Source organism: Gigantopelta aegis, chromosome 10 (assembly GCF_016097555.1).
Source record: "Gigantopelta aegis isolate Gae_Host chromosome 10, Gae_host_genome, whole genome shotgun sequence".
Classification (NCBI taxonomy): Eukaryota; Metazoa; Mollusca; class Gastropoda; order Neomphalida; family Peltospiridae; genus Gigantopelta; species Gigantopelta aegis.
This window is the reverse complement of record NC_054708.1, coordinates 74,304,073-74,325,568: the sequence shown is the minus strand read 5'-3', so window position 1 is coordinate 74,325,568 and position 21,496 is coordinate 74,304,073. Positions and strand designations below refer to the sequence as shown.

The 21,496-nt window shown below is 32.1% G+C and overlaps 1 protein-coding gene across 8 annotated transcripts in view; it reads left to right on the top strand.

Moving 5' to 3' along the window:
* Positions 1 to 21,496, top strand: part of LOC121383461 (guanine nucleotide exchange factor VAV3-like) — a 97,665-nt gene that overhangs the window by 20,402 nt on the left and 55,767 nt on the right. For 3 of the 8 annotated variants that reach the window (XM_041513523.1, XM_041513520.1, XM_041513522.1), the window contains exons 6-15: positions 521 to 619; positions 829 to 897; positions 1,566 to 1,763; positions 2,228 to 2,323; positions 3,789 to 3,854; positions 7,868 to 7,941; positions 8,586 to 8,604; positions 11,234 to 11,269; positions 16,596 to 16,687; positions 20,617 to 20,631. In XM_041513523.1, the coding sequence (XP_041369457.1) occupies positions 521 to 619; positions 829 to 897; positions 1,566 to 1,763; positions 2,228 to 2,323; positions 3,789 to 3,854; positions 7,868 to 7,941; positions 8,586 to 8,604; positions 11,234 to 11,269; positions 16,596 to 16,687; positions 20,617 to 20,631 (764 nt within the window). The remainder of the gene's footprint in view (positions 1 to 520; positions 620 to 828; positions 898 to 1,565; positions 1,764 to 2,227; positions 2,324 to 3,788; positions 3,855 to 7,867; positions 7,942 to 8,585; positions 8,605 to 11,233; positions 11,270 to 16,595; positions 16,688 to 20,616; positions 20,632 to 21,496) is intronic. The other 5 variants (XM_041513521.1, XM_041513525.1, XM_041513526.1 and 2 more) reach the window with 3 other exon arrangements.

The window sequence follows — 21,496 nt, the reverse complement described above, 5'->3', positions numbered from 1 at the left end:
AAATCAAAACACATTTCCATGGTCTGTGGGACTAGTAGTCTTGAAAAGTTACTGTTTCTGTGAAACACCACTTGTACCCCACGGTTGGAACCATGTGATGGATATATGTGACATTACGGCCGATCTGAGCACTTAATGTCACCTTTATAAATCTTTCAGTTTCTTTTCATATATTAATCTGTCCTCGCAATTTAAATGGACAGTAAAAAAAAGTAGATAAACAAAATTCACTAAAGACATGTAAAAGGAAAAGAGAATGAGAGAAGAGAAAGTCACATGATCAGATACTGGTTTCCCTGACACAATAATAGAAGATTCCTGTTATTTTATTGTTTTTTTGTGGTATTTGGACCAGTCCAGGTGCATTGGGTGGGGGGAGGTTACTTTGTTTAACTATTCATGAAATGCGAAAGTGATCAAAGTTTCTTCAATCTACTTTTCTTTCTTTTTTAACTTGACAGAGTCCAGCAGACAAAAATTTAGTGACATATACTTCATATTGATTTTGAATGTTTTTCAGGATTTCATGCCCTGCCCACAGACAAAGAGAGATTATTGTTTGAAAGAAATGATCGACACAGAGAAAAACTATGTTGATGCCCTTAAGATGATTGTACAGGTACAATCTTATTGTTGTTTCATGTATTAAAGCAGGCATGTGATTATTCATCTAACTGGAGAAATTTCACACTTTAACATTTTATTTATAACCAGAATGTTTTTGTTTTTTAATTCTGCAAATATATATATATATATATATTCATATTTTTGTTTTACAGGTGATACTTCATTTGCCATATATGTAAATTCCAACTTTTGTATTTTCAGTTTTTCATAAAACCACTGAAGACTATTTTGTCAGCCAATGAACGAGAAGTAATATTTGCCCATATAGAGGTGAGCTATTTTATAGTGCCTCATAACTGACATGCCAAAACTGAACTGTTAAGTCAGTGATTAACTTGCATGATGTTGAACAAGATATTTTGCCTGTTACATAATGGAGAAGGTATGAGGAAGTGTGTGCATTCATGAAAATACATGAGTCTCTTAGGGATGAGTTGATTGTTATTTATGAATTCACAGCAGTGGATGGCAGACATTAAGTGTAATGCAGGTGTTTAACCTGTAATCTCTGATTTCCAATTTATTTCCAACAATCTTTGTTGTATTCCACCAGAATATATGATTAATATTATCACTAATATGGGGTTTATATGACTTATATTACATCTTCATTCAATGATGCAGTTGCTTGACCTTGTGGGCTAAAGTGTTGTACTTGTTTACAATGTACAAGTTCTGTCAGTAATGTTTCCTAATGCAGCAAGTGATCTTTTATATGCAGTTTCCCACAGACAGGAAAACACATACCATGGCCTTTGACCAGTTGTGGTGCACTGGTTGGAAAGAGAAAAATCCCAATCAGTTGAATGGATCCACCGAAGTTGTTTGATCCTGCGATGCAAGCCCCTCAAGCTTGCACTCAACCGACTGAGCAAAATTTTGTCCTCAAAGCACCATAACTTGGAGATTTTTCTTCATGCTTGTATTTGTTTTTTCAGACTTTACTGGAGGTGCACAAGCAGTTCTATGCTGACTTGTTGCGCACAGTCACCACCAGCCAGGCGACCATGAGCAAAGTGTTCACCAGTTACAAGTCCAAACTGCTCGTCTACGGTGACTATTGCTCCAATTTGCCACATGCACAGGAGATGATCGACAAAGTCACCGACAATGAAACGACAAGAACTAAAATACAGGTTTCTTTTTTTTTCTCTTTTTTTTTAGGAAGCATAATTTTGTTTGTTATTTTTGCAGGCTGGAAGAAATAATAATACAGCAAATGTAGTCAAACTTAATGTTATGTAATTGTTTTGTCTAGATGTTTTTTGACTCTTACAGCAAATTAAAAAAAATATTTCAAGTGTATAAAATGACATGTTAATTTACTTTTAGAGTAACATAGCATGTGGTGCATAATAAATTCAACATTTGCTTACATTATTGATATCTATCATATCTATTGCATCATAGATATTAAATTCAACGCATACATAAATGGTACTTCAGCAAATTCAACATAGTTTTGACATTTCTGTTACAATTATATTAGTATTTCTAAAATAATGCCATAGAAAACTGCTTTAAAATATTTTTTATATATATATATATATATATATATATATATATATAAATACAGTGTTGTTGGTTTTTGTCACTTTAGGAGTGTGAAAGACAAGCAAATGAGGGAAAGTTTCGGTTGCGAGATTTGCTCCATGTTCCAATGCAGAGAGTTTTAAAATATCACCTTTTATTACGGGTAAGTTACCATCATACAGGCACCGTCTTCCTTTTTTGCATAAAAGAAATATTAGTTTTTTTGTTATATTAGGACACAAATACTTCTAAATACTTCTAAAATGCCAAGATAGATTTACTAGTTACAACTTTTAAAAACAATTATCGAAGTGAATTTTATCTTGGTGAAATAATTTCATGTTAATTTAAAATGATATTTTATTGTAAAATAGCTGTAGATTTGTCACGTTTAACAGATAATTTGGTTAAGTTCCTGCACACCCAAAGCTACTTGAAATAACTGTTCCTGTGTTTGTGTTCAAAGAACAGTTCATGGTAACCCACAACTTTTCACTTTTCAACACCCGGCAAATGTTTTCTGATTTTTGTTCAGTGTAAATTTTCATCTCGGTGTTATAATTCTACGATTTATAGTTTAAAAGCTGATTTGTTATTGGTCAATTTAGACAAATCACATGGAACATCTCTAAAGAATAGGACATATTTTATGCTATTCGTTGAAGTCGATGACGGCTTCCCATACCATCATTTTGTCTTTGTACATAATAAGCCCAGTGGTAAAGTGCTCGCTTGATGCGCAGTTGGTTTAGAATTGATCCCCATCGGTGGGCCCATTGGGCTAATTCTCGTTCCAGCCAGTGTACCATGACTGGTCTATCAAAGGTTGTGGTATGTGCTATCCTGTCTGGTATGGTGCATATATAAAAGATCCCTTTCTACTAATGGAAAGATATAGCAGGTTTCTTCTCAAAGACTATATGTCTAAAAATTACCAATGTTTGACATCCAGTAACCGATGATTAATAAATCAAATGTGCTCTAGTGGTGTCATTAAACAAAACAAACAAACAGTGGTACATAATAAATATAACTGATTTCATGTAATTTTACTTTAGTTTTTACTACAGTTTTCAAAATTACAATATTTTTTCAGTCACAGAACATTTCCAAAACAATGTTGCATTGAAAGTTTTCCAGCTTTTAGAAAATGGAAGCGACATGCATCCAGTTTGTTCTTAGTGTAGGGAGATAGAAAGTGACACCATTCTAATACTGACATCATTTCAATTTTTAAACACAGCTATAACGTAAACTATTGGATACAATTCTTATAGTTTAACGTCACACCTGTTAAAATCATTGTCAGTTTCATACTAAGCAGAGAACATTGTTTATATGTTAGCATGTTTTTATATTTTGTGAGTGTAGAAAAAATATTACTTTAAAAATATTTATTATTAAATTGTACCATTTGTCAACTATAAGAGATGGAAACATTACTATTGGATATGTTATATTTATTGTGTAAGTTACAAATGTTTGATGACTAATATATACGTTTTATGACAGCCCCTTAAATTGTATTGCATTTTAATACTTTCTTTGTGCAATTCAGTAAAGATTACTATTTTTTTTAAAACCCAACAACATATAGTTGAACCATAAGTTATTGTATTTGTTTCTAGGAGTTGATTAAAAACACTGACCGTAATGATCGAGGTGATTTGGAGATAGCTCTGGAAGCTATGCAGGTATGTTAATGTTATAGTTATCAGTTTAAAAACATTGTCCTGAGTTTTCTACTTCAAACTATTTCACATTCCAGCCATGATTCACAACTTGTAACAAAGGCCATGGTATGTAATATCCTCTCTGTGGGATGCTGCATATAACAAATCCATTTCTGCTTATTGAAAAGAATAGCCCATAGAGTGGCGGAACATGGTTTGCGCCTTACCGGTAATTATCTTGTAGGTCCTTAACCATATGTTAACCATATGATGTTAAATAAAACATTTATTTATTTATTTATTTGTGCTTCAAAGTATTTTTTGTGTGAAATGTAAATTTTTTCACATGTAATCGTGTGAAATTTATTTCTCTGGTAATCACCTAAACATTTATCTGTTACTCTCTAATCCTAAATGTTAAAATTTTATTTGGTAATGTGTAAATGCAAATTTGTTTATAGTTTGAAGTTTTCTGAATTATAAAACTTCCCGACAATTCAGTAAGATGCATTTCTAAAAGGTGGGGCAGGATGTAGGCCAGTAGTAAAGTGTTCTCTCTGGATGCACAGTTGGTTTAGGATCAATTCCCGTTAGTGGGTCTATTGGGCTATTTTTTTTATTCAGCCAGTGCACTACAACTGATAATTTAAAAGACTGGTATGCAGGGAACAATATTTCACGAGAACCGTTGTTCTGTTCTCGTGTCGGTTTCGCAACTTTAAAATCATGAGAACCACCAATCGGTTACGTGGTGAACAATTACCTTCTAAAATGAAAAGTACCATATATTAGTAATGAAATTGAAAATTAGTTTGTTTATAAATACATTTGAACCACCAGTGTAGCACAGAACCATAGTTCAAGTGTTAGGATTAGGTAGACCTAACTCGTAGGTTATGAGAACTATATTCATGTAACCAAACAATCAGTTACCTAAGTAAAATTCACGTGAACTGACTTCTGGTTACCTAAGATTTTGAAATATTGTCCCCTGGTATGTGTTATCCTGTCTGTGGGGTGGGGCATATAAAAATACCTTGCTACTAATAAAAAAATGTAGCAGGTTTCCTCTCTTGAGACTAAATGTCAAAATTAAATTACCAAATGTTTGACATCCAATAGCCGATGATTAATAAATCAATGTGCTCTAGAGATTTTGTTAAACAAAACAAACGTTTAACTTTTTTTTCCTAAAAGGTATTTATGAATACCGTATATCTTCGCCTGTAAGTCGATCTCGGCTATAAGTCGAGTCCCTAATTTCAAGCCCTGAAAACGTATTTTTTTATTGACCCGTTTATAAGTCGACCCATGAAAAACAACTTATAAATATTGAAGTATTTCTTATTTTCAGCACATAAGAACAATAATATACAATATTTGAACAAAAGAAAATTATTTTACAAACTTCAGTTTTCACGTTTTGTACATCGCAATCAAACTACATAGCATCAAAACGAAACATTCCCTTAGTAGATAGTGAAAGCTGTTTGACTGTTACCGTATAGCACTGTACAGCATGGTTTTGTGCACAGACAACAACTTTATTTATAAACACTGACAACAGATCACTACGATAAAACTGAAAGTATCAGTTAATCACATGTTTTGCCGCCATATTAATACATGTAAGGAGAACAACTCTGGAAAGTACACTGGTTTTGTACCAAATGATGTATGTCCCTATTGCTCTAGTGAACTGTAGAGATCAGTCTAATCTGTTTTAAGGGAAAGCTCAGTAATATTCATGAAGTTAATCACCGACAAAACATTGTTTGAACAACCATTAATGCCAGTGACCAGATTTCAGAATAAACTCAGGCAACAGGTAGTTAGTATTGTTTACATTTTTGCTATTAGTGATGACTGTTATTTTAACTAAGTGGACTGTTCTCTTGGCATGTGAGAGATCGCACGCCTTTTTGCATAACCGAAACCGTTCTAATGCCAAAAAAAAGGTTATACAAAATAAATGTGTCAAATTAACATATTTGAGTATAAATACAGGGCATACTTCAACAATAAAACTTGTAAAATAATCCCCAAAACGGTAATATTTTTGGGTGAAATGTTTTTACCCTCTTATAAGTCGACCCCCCAAGTTCTAAAATAATTTTTGGGTGAAAAAAAATCGACTTATAGGCGAAGATATACGGTAGTTAATATTGTCAAAATTTTGGCATGTTCCAAATGCTGACATGAAGACCTGTCCTTGAGCTGTAGATGTTGGGACAACCATGATCCAAAAGTATGTAAATACATGAATAGTCGAAGCAAGATAACTGTACATTTCTACCAGTTGTGTAACACAATGTTTGCGAGAACCAAAACCCTTTAACCTCTGGGTAATAATTTTATCATTCAACCTTGCTTCCTGTGATCTGAATAATCACTATCTGTTGCCTGATAACAGCCCCGTTAGTAGCATAATAACCTTTGGGTTGCCATGTGCTGCAAGGAAATTAATTCTGCACATGACATTGGTTTGATTGCTCATTTTTCAAACATCCATTTTCAGCAATAAATGCTGAACTGCATAAATAAATTCAAACTTTTACACTTTCCGTAACATTAAAATGCCTTTTATTTTTCAATTTATCTTCCTCTGCCATCATTCAGAATGAGCCCATGCTTTGACATTGAAATAAGAAAGCAAGTAGCTTCCTTCTAAGAACGTTTACCGTATATTGCCATGTATTAGCCGACTTTTGAAGTCTAGAAACACTTTCCAAAAGAAGAGAGTCTGCTTATACACAGAGGCAACAAACTGGATCATAAAATTCCGATTGAAAATACTCCCGACCATCACTTATAAATTTTGATCAGACCCTTAGCCTTTCACAGATTATGTAACAATAATTTGTGCATAGTATAAATAAAACACCCCATTATGCAATATTATGCAGTGTTTTGTTCTTGAATACATTATAAGTTTGATGAATAATAATAAAAAATTACTTGTTTTATTGTCACTTCAATGGTAAAAACTTATTCTTTCCAAACGTCCGCCATCTTTGTTTGACCTGTGCTGGGACCAGTCTTTCATATAGCAAATTTAAGATACAAAACGTTTTTTTTCTTCTTCAAACAAGTCTTATATTTCTAATATTATTGTTTTGTTGGGAGGGTGCATTAAACTGTAAAGTAATGCCATAAATAAATTAAGCTCATTATTAACATTACCGACTGAAAAAACATAACATGAATTTCAGGATGATAATTACTCCCACTATTGTCACATGACCATACCATATCCAGTGAACTGCAGTCACGGACCGCATGGTCTTTTGTTTCTGTGTGTGGTGGGGGATTAAACGTGCCTCAATGATTTTACTTTTTGCTGTTCAGTGAATAAATTAGTTACTTATGTGCAGTGATATGTTGTTACAGCTTGAATTATTTATTTTTCTGTTATGCTTTATCAGTTCTAAATTATTTTTCACGGCATGGCCGGTGTAGATGTTAGCATTGCCACATTGATTGCGATCGCGATTACCGTGTTTGTACTAATTAAAGGGAAAAGAAATATAATGAACAAGAAAAGTACAAGTCTATTTGTTGACAGTATTATTGAAATTGATACAGCATACAGCTGGACAAAGATGACTTTGGCTTATACACAAGGCCGATGATTTTGTACTAGATATTTAGGGTCAAACTAAGAGGTCGGCTTATCCAAGGAGTCGGCTAATACACGGCAATATACGGTACATTAGAATAGCTTCTGAATAGCCACTGGCAAGTATAAAGCTCAACAGCCAGTGACGTAGATCTTCCATACATCAGACCTATATTTGTCTTTGTTATTTCAGGAAAACAGTAAAAAGAGTACCTTAAAAAGGCTTGCTTGATAAAAAAAAATATCAGGTTACTACATTTTGATATCATGTTTATTTGGCACAGTTCTGTAAAATTGTAACATGCTCAATGAAGCTTGCCAGTTACATTGTTATATAAACCTTGTGCAATAACCTCATCATGAAAATGTAGTAACCTGACATTCTGTATTTAAGCCTGAACTTGATACATTGCAGGATTTGTCGCTGTATGTAAATGAGGTGAAGAGAGACCATGAGTCCCTGCAGCTGATAGAGGAAATACAGAACAGGTTAGTGTGGCGAGACAGAAACCACTGACTCTATTGGCTTAGGCAGGCTAAAACATGGCTTTAAATATTCCCTTTAAAATACTTGATACAGCATCTAAAACTTGTGATGAAATATGAAAAATTATAACCACATGATTATATGACATTTCATTACACTGAATGAATGAAAAACAATTACACATGATTGCTATTCCAATATTAACATTCACACAGACTGAAAATGTCCATGAATTTCAGGGTGAAGAATTTTGTAAATATGGATTCCTAGATTGTATGTTAAAAGTGTTTGAATTCACAGAAACCTCCTTGAATTTTATATTGTTAAAAGAATTGTTTTTCAAAATGTGTATTGTAAGTACCATAGTTATGTTTCTGTACCATAATTAACAACAGTTACAACCTTGTGGCTCTTTTGTAAAAGTGGAAAGTTCAACATAATTTGGGATTATCTTATTGTAGTGAATTCACTTTTAAATAAAGATTTTTTATTTTTTATTATTAGTATTTTTTATTTAATTTCTTGGGGGATACAAACTAAATTTTACTTATTTTTGGAATATGGTATTTACAGTTGATGATTTAAACTTATTTTTGCTTTGTTTTATGTATTGTTGATCCAAACGTTTTCTCTTCTTTTTTTTCAGTATTGTTGATCTAAACATGGTGAGTTACAATTAACCTTAATCATCTTCCTTAGAGTGGTTTTACAGTTAGTGGTTGTGTTATATTCCAAATGGATATATTTTTACTTATTGTATTGTAAGTTATGTTTGCCACTTTTATCATTTTGAATTTATTTTGTTGCTTATAAAATTGACTGCTTTGCGTGCTACATTATTTATTATATAATAAATATGTCGCACAAAATGTTTATGGATATATTTGTAGTTGTCTTTTTCTAGGATAGCACTATGTAAAAATCAACATTTAGTATGTAGTATAGTTGTTTATCCTGATCTTATTCCACAACTATTTATAATAATTTATTGTTATGTCGTAATGAATTTTAAGACATATCACATGAAACTTTGCTTACTGCATAACATTTATTATCATGAAATGACACTTGTGATTGTTTTGTATATTTTTAAAATGCTGCTACTGCTGATATTTTCTCATTTCTACGTATTCCATAGAGCCATACCCATCCTAAAATATCTGGGGGAGTTGGAAGTTAAAATAGAACTGTATAGTGGTGGTGGCGGAGGGTAAATACTTACAAGATCTAAGAAATCCATATTTAAGGAGCCTTTGTTTTGTTACATTTTAGTAAATATAAAATTGAAACAAAAATCCCCAAATTACCATCTGTCTCAGGTCAGGTCACTGGGCATGCCTGAAAGATGGAAGACGTGCCTGAAACCTCTGTGGTGTAGGGGTACGTCAATAGAGATCAGAGTCCTGGGACCAAATTGCGAGACCTCATTTTGGTCCATCTTTTACCTTTGTATGACTGTGTCTGAGTATTCTATTCATATATAGTATGTGTTCACTCTTGTGATCACAGGCTGCAATTTTAGCAGGATTCTATGCAGCCACAAATTCCAGATCTTGGCTCAGAAACAAGATTATTAGATCTATTCCCAAAATATCTGTATTGCACAACATTGACAATTTCAGTGGAATCCTAAAACAAAATAACGTAATAGAATGCATGAATAAGCGTGTCATCTACACACACACACCCCTCTCCACCCCACCCCCCACGAAACAAAGTAAAAAACCTATAGATAACAAAACATAGATAGAAATGTTTCCTTTTATAGTGCGACTTCATCTTTTATTTGACACATTTGATTATTGTTGGCTCATTTCCAACATTAGTAGTGATCTAGCTCATTATGTGATGATGCTAAAATTGTAAGGACTTTATGAAAGATACTTAAAGATCACACGATCTCTCTATTAATAGGATATGATGGTTGTTATCCCTACATTGTCTGTCTATACTTGTATTCAGGTCACTTTCTTTGTTCATTTGTATTCTTCACTTCTTCTTGTTACAGACTGATGTGGTCTTCCAAAGAAACATTGTATGGTATCTCTGGTTGAAACTTTAAGATTGGTTTGCTTTAATGACACCACTAGAACACGTTGATTAATTAATCATGTCATTCTGACACATAGTCTTTAGAGGAAACCCGCTTTATTTTTCCATCAGCAGCAAGGGATCTTTTATATGCACTTCTCCACAAACAGGACAGCACATACCACAGCATTTGATATACCAGTTGTTGGACAGCTAAGGGGGTTTGATCCCACCATTTGAACACGTCAGGAAAGCTCTTTACTGCAGGGTTGAAGCTGTCGCTCACCAAATCGCCAAATGCGATTTAAAGTTGGAATTTGGCGAATATATTTCATTACTAATTCGCCAAAAAGCTAATTCAAATATCGTCTGTCGTTTATAAATATACTGACATTTTTGCTGTTTGGCTAAATGAAACTTGAATTTAGCAACAGATTTTCTTAGCAAATTTTCCAAATTGCTAATATTTTATGGGCTTAAACCCTGCTAACGACTGAGTTAAATTTTGCTTACAATATTCATTTGAGTAAACCCAGTGTGTATTTAGTTGCTCTAATGTCTATTGAACTTCAAGTCAGTGTGACAATTTGATCAAAATCTTGATGAGGTTGGTGTTTTGTAAGCATCTTATAAAAGCACATCATAATAAACATTTACTCCACTCTAGATAAGGTTAGAAAATATGAGGTTGTGCAGACCTCGCTATGAAAAACAATTGAGGTTGTGATTAATTACTCCCCTAACTTAAATAATGGGGAGCAAATTAAGATATCATCATATTGATACCATATTCATTCACATGCTAAGGGGAGCTAAACAATTCTCTCCTTGAACTAGTCTCAGCTGGGAAGTGAGAGTGATAGCTCCCGTTAATTGGTGCAGTCTGTGAAATGCCGGTCAAATTCATAGGTCAAACTTCACATGATCTATTTCAAACAGGAAACAGGGTTGTGAACGGAGATACCATACAATCTTGTAACAGTTAGAAGACCAAATACGTTTAACTTCTGAAAACTTAATAAATAAACCTGGAATGGTCTGCAGAATTTCCTATCTCGAACTGTCTGAAAACTGCTAACAAATAAACTACTTCTAGCTAGCATGGTGTAAATTCATTCAAGACCATCTTTGTTTTACACCTGAAAGAATTTGGCTTTTTAATTTTTTTAATTTATTAACACTCTGGCTGAATGAGTTATTTCCTCTATCACTGGCCCACTCGGTCACTGTATAGCTAGCTGATGTTTTATTCTGTTTCCATAGCATTTGGCGAAACTGGCAGCTCGACGGCCCAATGAGGTTTGTCTGTGTCTTTCATGCAAGCAATTTACCTACTAACATGTTAATCATGTTACCGTTTATCATCTGGAATGTGGATGTGACAGTTATTCTTGTTTGCAGACTTGCTTGCAACTTATTCATCATGTACCTGTTCCTGAACATCTTCTCTTTGCATTTGTAGTTGTTAATCTCCTCCAAGTAGTGGTGCACCACATTTCTGAATTTCGATAACTGAATTCAGATTGGTGGATTTTCTTTAAATTAGCATTCTTTGAGAAACGATAGCATATAGGATTGTACCATGTTTTGCTTTTCAGTCCAGAATAAACAAATAATTTTTAGTATGACACAAAGAACTCGCCACAATTTACCCAAATGTTTGTCGGTGGGTGGGGGACGTTTTTGGAGGGGTGTTGTATTTTTGTTTAGCTGTCTAGTTGCTTGTTTTTATTTTGGTGGTAAAAGTATGTACACTAATGTACAATGTATGGCACATAAAAACAAGTCTGAAATTGACTGATTATACTTACAATTTATTACTTAGAATATTCTACACATTGCTTTGTGTTTATGGTCATTATAATGTTTGTAGTAGCTCAGAATTTGAATATAAAGGTTTTACTTTCCAACTTGGAGATCTGCAGAAAATCCTATCTTAAAATATCAAGATCTGTTGACATCAGATCATCTAATAAAAGAACAGAACACTGACATGTTGTTTCTGCTCCCAAAATGTTAGCCCATCTTGGCATAGCAGTTAACAGAACTTGAGATGTCCTTTTTATTTAATTTTTTCCTCTGTGTACTGTACAGAGTTACCATGTGAAAGATATTTTTCTTGTTGTCTTGCTTTGATGAGGCATAAGGTGAGATGTAGGTATTTGTTTGCTGACAGCAGCAGCTGCGGATACAGCATCAACATTTGCCTCTAGCTCCATCACAATTTTTTGTGATTAGGTCCATTCCTCACAAACGATAATACCGTAAGTCCTATATCAATGATACTTTGTTTATAGTTGCACCTATGAATATTCTTTTCGGTGCATGTTTAAAATAATAAAATAAAATAAAATACAAATTTAAGTTTATAATTATTTTATTTTTATTTACTTTTTTTTCTTTCTTGGGGGAATTAGATTAAATCTGAATGTTACATGACAAATTAGTTATTTATTTATTTATTGAATCAGTTTGTGATAGGTGAAACATTTAGTTCCACTGAATCCTTGTTTTCTTACCTATTTCTTACGCCTATCAGAGTGCTGTACCATAGTTTAGAAAATCAGCATTTAAGCCCCTTTGAACATCTGGCAAAGAGAAACACATAGTAGGGATCACATAATTATTGTTTGTTATTCGCCTTGTTGATGGCAGTAATTGTTTCAATAAAGAATCATTTTTAAATGTTTCCGAAGTGTGCATGAAGGAAGCGCAGATGGCTGTCATATATTTTATTTTATCTTTATTTTAAGATTGCGAGTTTAGCAGGAGTCCATGCTTCCATGAATCCCAGATTTTATATCATTTAGGGATTGTCTGTTATTTCTTTTACATTCATCAGGGTATGAAAAAAAAAAAAATCATCTGCAAACTCTGTGAATCGGCGAAGTCATTCTGACATACCCAGATGAATGTAAAAGAATTAACAGACCATCCTTTTAATTAAATTTAAAACATATTTGCTAATAATTTTAAAAGTTCATATTTTATTTTGAATTATTTTAATAATGTTAAAAGTTCATATTTTATTTTGAATTATTTTTTTGGTTCTAAACTCTATCGCTCAATAAGACAAAGTACCAGTATAAAATGACGTCATCAGACATGACGCTCCCCGACAACGTAATTTTTACATTCATCGAAAAATTAACAAACTCCTGTTGCTGGGGCTAGACCAATGGGATGACGTCATATTGTAATGAATATAACGGAAATTTAATTATTATGAGATGGAATCCCAAAATATTATTACATCATTTTTAAAATTCTGGTGGAATTCACCAAGTTGCTAACATTTTATAATCGTTTGTTAACAAAATTTTGATGTTTTTCAAAAAGATGATTTCTATTTAGGACTCTCACTGGAACGAATTTTGGTTTAGCCAGTTTTTAGACGTAGAGTATTTCTTTGAAAATGATAAAAATTAGTTAATTTAAGGTATATTGTATTAGCCAAATCCAAATCCAAATGTTGTAGCCACTTCGTATAAAAAAATTAGCAGTTGGCTAATTTTGAAATGGGGAAAGTGAGCCCTCCTACTATATAATACACTATCATCTTGAATGAATATTTAGTATTAACCAAGTTTGTGTTACATTATATCTTATCAGGTTTTAAGATGATTAAAAATAATGTGGGACATTTTGTATCAAATATATGCAGTGAAATTCAGTTTGTTTTAACTAAACAAAATGGAACAAAAGCTGCTAAATTAATTTAATTTGTGTGTTGTAATTTGGCAAGTTACAGTTTAATCTCTTATCTAATTACCATAAGCTGGACGCCAAAAAGAATAGCAATTTGGCAAATTTGATCAGAACATCTGTAGCCAAATTTAAGTAACAAAAAATAGCTACACACATACAAACAACCGTTTTTTAATTAACGTTTTGGCGACTTGGTACTGACATATACATTTATTTGCCAAATTCAACTTTAAATCCATTTTGGCAATTTGTCAAATGACAGCTTAAACCCTGCATTTTATACACAAATAAAAAAATAATAATAGCTGTAATTTAGTCTAATTAGTTGTTACAGCAGTTTTCTAATATTTATGAAGTTACGTTACATTGGTTGCATTCTGTTGTGTATTGCTTGGCATGCCAATCATTTGTTCTCTATCAAACTGCCACATTCACAATGTGTCATCTTGTTTCATGCATCTGAATATTTATTATGCCTTCTTCCATAAAATAGTGAATCCTTGTTCATTTGCCCCTGTCAGTTCATTTGTGAATGCTGCTGACATATTTTATAGTATATAGCTGCACATACATACATAATATAGTGTTTAAAATTAGTTCTGCAGCAGATGAAACACTTTCTGTGTTGAAAGTTTTTTTTATAAGTTTATTAATCATATTGTTATAATCGGTAGCTATTGTAATTGTCACAGTTAGTCTAAAGAATGAGAAGAAGAAACTCACTGAAACTGCATGGCTATTCTTATTAACAAAGAATCTTTTATGTACACTTTTCCACCAACAGGCAACAAATACTAGTGTTGGGGATCGGTTGGAATTTCATCAACGATCATCCATTATAATCAGTTTGCACCTTTACATTATACAGTCGGTTAGAATTATATGAATTCAGGAATTTGAATTATTAAAAGCCTGCACCTGTTGTCGTTTTAACCAGAATAGTCCATCATTCTATATTAGGTGTAATCCATATAAAATGCATAGTTATTCCTATATGTTAATATAAATAAATGTTGTTATCCAGATTCGGTCATTTATGTTTACTTCGTACAAAAAGCAGCCTGCACTCCTACCAAAATGGCAGCGTTTATGCCTGTGCACACACAAACATATACACATGAATTCATGCATACACAACTGCACCATATCATACCACACCACACCATACACACATGCACGCATGATACACATAGGTTTGTCATCTGATGTTTTTACTTAAAACAATCTTTGGGGTTTTTTTTTATTCGCTTGATGGGCATCATAATCTAGTTAAAAGATCACATTTTAAAAATTTAATCAGCAGATTAATCAGAAATTACCATGATCATTACAGTTGCTATTATCGGTTTACTAAATATTAATCAAAAGAAATAATAAAAAATTAACCAGCCAAAATAAATAATGAAAGACTAATTTTCGTAGACACAATGTGCATTTGTGTTAACTTGCATGATAACAAGATCACTGAAATTTTATTGGCATTTTTTTCTATCAACTAAGATAATTGATTGGTTGTACTTTAACTAATCTTTTGTTTGTATATTGTATAAAAAAATAATGAAGGAATAAGAAAATGTGCTTGTATTTTTCTTGTTTTTGCCCCAATAAAAACAATGGGGGGATTAATAATCAGCTATACTGATGATAAAAAAAACCCTGCATAATAAATTTGAATAATATTATTTAAAAAAAAAAAAAAATATGTGAAATTTAATTACCTGTATCCCAATACATTTTCACGATTCATACTTTTGCGTAATATATTTATATATTATCATGCTTTTGGCAGTCGTGTGTTGGAGTATTTGTTTCTGCAATATTGAGTCTCTCGTGTACTTTATTGGAAAAATATATATTAATTTTAATACAGTAAAACCTGTTTAAACCCTGAACAAACCGAAATTTATCCTAGGCCTATATGTTAATTTTTGTGACAGTTTTGATAAAATATAATTGATTCATATAAATTAAAGTAACCACTAAAAAAACAACCCGAAATGTCTTACCCGATATCCTATTATTGAAATGTGAAAGAAATTTTGTAATGGGCAAAGGAAAACATTAATGATCTTTTTAGATCTCCTAAAAGTATTAATTTAAAAGTTGATTTATGAATTTATAATTCTAGTATATACACGCTGATGTTTGTCAAACTGCATAATCCAAATTTTAAATAAATTTACAAATATATTTTGTAGTAAACTCACTGTTTAAGAATTAACTAGAAATCAGTATGATTAATGCACCTTTATTTTGTAGCATTTTATTTAACTCTGACAGATTGAATTTGGTTTCACATTTTCAAGTAGAAATCACTAACATTATCACTCCTCCCTCCCCCAACTATTAAAACTGTTTTTTTAATCTATGTCTCGTATGAAAAGTTAAACACAAGAAATACATTTTGAAAAGGGCATATTTGCAGGGTTTAATACATTTGGTTATTACTCTATATTAGTGTTGAAGTTTTAAATGTCAAAGTGAACTGAGTTATTGATTCCTTTGAAATATAAGTTATCCCCTGGATGTAATTGCTGCAGTCACACTTACAATTTTGATAAACTTCTGACTTGAAACTAATATTTACAATGCACCATTGTATGTTTCAAATGGTGAGTTTACCTTTTACTCATCCCCCACTCCACCCCCAGTAAAAACAAAGCATGCACCTTAAGTTTTCCATCAAAAATTATTGGTTGTTGCGAAAATTGTATTAGAGATGGGACAATATATTGAATACATTTCAATGTGAAAATGATGTTAAAATTGTTATTAATAATTTACAAACATTCAAGATGTTCAAATAATGATGATACATAATACAAAATACAATGATCTTGAACATTGTTTTTCATTTGATCATTTTTTTATGTGGTTATTACAAGAATTGACAGAACTACTTTTGTTCTTTTGTTAGCCGGCCAAAACAACATTGAAGGACTATGGACGGTTTCAGAAAGATGGTGAACTCAAAGTGCTCTCGCACCTGGACAGTCGAGTGAGAAACAGGTAAACAATAACAGTATGGCAACACAATTGGTATATATCAAAGGTATATTTCCAGCCAGTGCGCCACAGTTGGTATATCAAAGGATTCATTTGGCTTTTTCCTCTTTCCAACTAGGCCCAAATTTCACAAAACATCGTAAGCCTAGTTTTACACGTAAACATAAATCTACGACTAAGCCACAATTCTTATTACTATTATAGTTCAACAAATATAGTTCATTTTCTGTTATCTTTAAAATACTCCAGTTTCCGTAATGGTGTAATGTTCTGTGTGAAACAGATGCCAAACACAGGTAAATGCATTACCGGTATAACTGCTAGTAGCAGACGTAAACTTGCAATGTTTACTGAAATAGGCCCCAGTACAGCACAATTGGTCATGGCATGTGCTGTCATGTATGTGGGAAAATGCATATGAAAGATCTCTTGCTGCTAATGGAAAACTGTAGCAGATTTCCTACGAAGACTACGTGTACCTGTCAGAATTATCACATGTTTGACATCCAGTAGCTGATGATTAATAAATTATGTCCTTTAGTGGTGTCGTTAAGCAAAACAATTAACTGTTAATTCTCTCCCTAACTATTGCCATCTACCCTGGCCACCCAGCTCAGATAGCTGAGATGTTTGCCCAGGACAGTTTGCTTGAACATTAATTCAGGAAACATTTTGTTCAGTATCGTGTTGTGATTCGCTACACAAGTTTCAGAGATTGCTACACAATTTTAGAACATTAAACAGTAGTTGCAAATCAGTTTTCAATTAACTAGAAATTTCACTAATTAAGATTATGAAAACAAAATATTCCCTGGCATTGGCAAAAAAAAGAGTAAAACCAATACGCAACAACTAACACTAGATACACGTAAAAGAGGTAACATTAAAGATTAACTAAAAAATGTTTTACCAAGTTGTAGTCAGACTGTCAGGATATGACATTACGTATGTTTTCATTTCCAGTTGAGGCTATTTCAATTTTATAAAAAAGATTGATAATCCTGCATTAAATTGCTTTTGAGCTAAAAGGAAAAAGTACCATTGAGTTCTCTCTTGAATAGTGACGTACTTTGTATGATTTACCCCAACTGCAGCTGTCTTGTGTCGTACTGTAAATGATCAAACAGGATGTCATGTATGAATAACATAATGTCATCCTTGTTTTCGAACAAAGTTTGGAACTTTTAGCTCAGTTTTTTTGTAAGCAAAAGTAGGAATAACACTTTTACTCATTATTGGGAATTCAGAGTATACAGTGAAATAAATTTAAACTATACAGCTGATTTAAATAACAATTTTATTACAAAGTTAGTCTTTAATTTGAGTGATGTGAACTCCATATAGCATGTATGCATTAATTTTGCAGGCATGTATTTGGTTTGAGATTGTTTTAGTTTCCGTGTGGGAATCTGTGTTAGTTTTAAGTTTTGTTTATTTTTTTAGAGCAGTTTCATAATTTGATTTTTAGTTTGCTTGTAAATGATTTGTACAGTATTTATTGTGAATGTTGTGAACTGCACAAAGTCTCCTTACAGTTGACAGAACTATATTTATATATGTTCATTAAGTTAATTTCCTCATTGTACATGCATTTTAATAAGATGTTTATTGTACATGAAATTAAGAAAACAATAGCTTGACCTTGTTAATCACCATCCATTGAACAGGGGCATATACAGTAGTTTAAAAACCGAAGGGTATAACATGTTAATGTCCTAAATTTTATAGCAGATTGCGTCAAAAAGAATAAATATTCACCCTCTACAGCCCTCTCATGATCTGCCTATGGTACAACAAACTCCCTTAAAAACTTTTTGTATGTGACCATTGCTAGTGGGAAAATATGTCCTTGGTTAATATCATACATGTATTTTAGTTAAAGATGCAGGTGAAAGCTTTTTGTAGTGTTGTAAACAGCAATAATAATCAGATTTACAAAAGGCCAATTCTTGTATACACTCTTTATATGATTTAACAAATTAAATAACACATGCTGTATATTGGTTGGCAGCCAACAATAATAAATTGAATCATATACATGTATACCATATTTCCTCTAATAAGCGCTGGGCCTCCATTAAGTGCTGGATCTGTAACACTTTGCAACAAAATAAACGGCGGGCCTCTAATAAGCACCAGGCCTCCAATAAACACTTGGTAAGACAGCTGAAAACTGATTACTGCCTGGCATAATTTAAGCACAGAATGTGGACAAATAATATTAATTTGTTCATTTTTTTGTTAACCTTTAGACTACTGGATTAATTTTTAACAAAAAACACATTGAGTGGGTACAAGTTTATAATTTTCAGTCACATATATCCATTTAAATTTTTTTATAAATACATGAAATAAAGTTCATATATGAATCGGTAAGTATTATTTTCGTGTCTTTTTTTGTAATTTTTATTATTTTAGATCGGCTAATGGTGATTAAAATTAGGTAAAAAATCGAAAAAGTTGCGTTTACTTACGGGCATTTGTGGCCAGCTGTCCAGTATTTATGTCCATTATTCCCGATAACAGTGGTTTTCTCACCAGAATTTTTTTTTAAACCCGAACTACGATTCATATTGCAATATTTGGTAATTTTCGTTGTTGGTAAATCGTTCAAATTTATTATCAAATTAGCTGTCACAATCAGATATCGATCCCTGAAAATGACCGCGACGTGCCGCCATTGTTGTCAAGCGAAAACCACTTTTTGAACTCAAAATTTCAAGATATTTTCAATTGAAAAAATCAAAACAAAAGCCACCATTTTGAAAAAAATTCTTTTTTCTTTAATTATATTTCCATTTCCGGTGAGTGTCGTGTGCAAAACGGCGGGGAAATATGAATTGGGGAATGCACTGTATACAGTGTACAGTATATCGACTGACATGACGTCGGGCGAGATATCTCACCTGCAGTACTCAGAAGGTTAAAGATTAAAGTTTTGATAGTTTGAAATTCAAGTTTAAAAATAAATAAAATTGTAAGTTTGTAGGTTTTAGCTTTAATTTCTACAATTTGTTTGAAAAAATAAAGGCTGTGTCTTTAATAAGCTCTGGGTCTGCGATCATTTTGAAATGAATAAGCACTTATTAGAGGAAATATGGTATGTTTCTCAGAGGGGTGGGGAACCATCAAGAGTCACTTGTAAGGAATTATGTTAGATATCAAGATCACACTGTTACATTATGGAAAAAGAAGTTGGTTAATGTTCAGATTGAAGTGTTTGGTTTACCTAACTTGTTAAATAATTAATCCATAAATAAAGGTATATGTAGTCAAGTTGTTGTAATTACATCAGACTAAAAAAAACACGTTAATTTGATGTCAAATATATGTTTATAGGGTTTGTGAAATATTTGCTATTTAATAAAATAATATATATATTTTTTTTTTTAAATTTGGTTATTAAAATCTAAAGTTATCCGTTGGATATATGAATAAAAACTTTTATATTACATAAAATTATATATTTTATGACAATAGGACAACAGCAAAAGAAAATTTAAAATATAGTCAATACTTTAATTGTTTAGATGTATAGTGTTCATCAATTTTCTAAAATGTTAAATACGGGCAATGTAGTTTTTCCTTTCCACTCAATATAATATTTTAACTATTTTCTTAAAAAGAAATAGTGTTAGTTTGGAAATTATTAATTTGGTTGTGACTATATTATATGTCAAATATAAAAATAAGAAGCAGAACAAAACCTATTGTATTTCACATAATGATCACATGTGTTTGTACACTTCGCTTCATTTTATAGAGGTCCAAACTTTTTTCAAAAAGTATTTACATGTACCCCAATCCATAAAGATTACATTTTAAATTTTGGGGAAAGCTGGATTTGTTTAAATGTTTTTATTTGAAAAATCAGAAAAAAAAGAAAAAAGAAAGATACATGTACATACAAGGATTTTTTAATTCAACAACAGGGCTGCCGAAAAAAGGTAAGGCAAACATTTTGATCTTTCCTGCTGTACAGTAAATGATTACTGCATCTAATCACGCCTGCAATCTCTGCTATACTTATGTCTGTACCGTACATGTATGAATATTGATGACCTGGGTGGGCGTACATTAGATGTCCATGAGGTCCATAAGAATGTTAATCATCCTGGAGTCATCACAGTGTATGGCTGGCTACCTGCATGTACATGTAAATATAGGTTTAGCTATGTACATGTATGTCTATAAATATTAATGAACCAAGAGGCATTACAATCATGGTTATATCTGGCAGGTGCTACAGTGTATATCTATGAATATAAATGATCTCTGAGGCATTATAGTGTATGGCTGTATAAATTTGAATGACTTGGAAGACGTTGCAATGTATGGCTATGGAAATATTAATGATCTAGGAAGGCATTACAATATGACCCTATAAATATTGATGATCTGTGAAGTAGTACAATGTATACCCATATATATATATATATATATATATTAATGGCCTGCAAAGTGTTAAAATATTGGAATTCCTTTCAATAGGAATGTCTTGGGGAAAACAAAAGACAAGCTGCTTTGTTCAACAAAATTAAATTCTTCACCTATTTAGTAATGTATTTAATGTTTATGACTAATACAAATATTTTTTAAAATCTAAAACTTCTTTCTCTGATGACAAATATGCATTGATTTTAATCCTTTTTTATACAAATTTTATGAACTTCTTCAAAACTTTTATCTTTTTTTTTTTTTCATTTTTCTTTAACTTTGTTTTTGCATGTAAATATCTTTGTTATTCATATATGCTAAAATGGCGACAAAAGCATGAAAATTAGTTACCCTTTGCACCTCTTGTTTGAAATG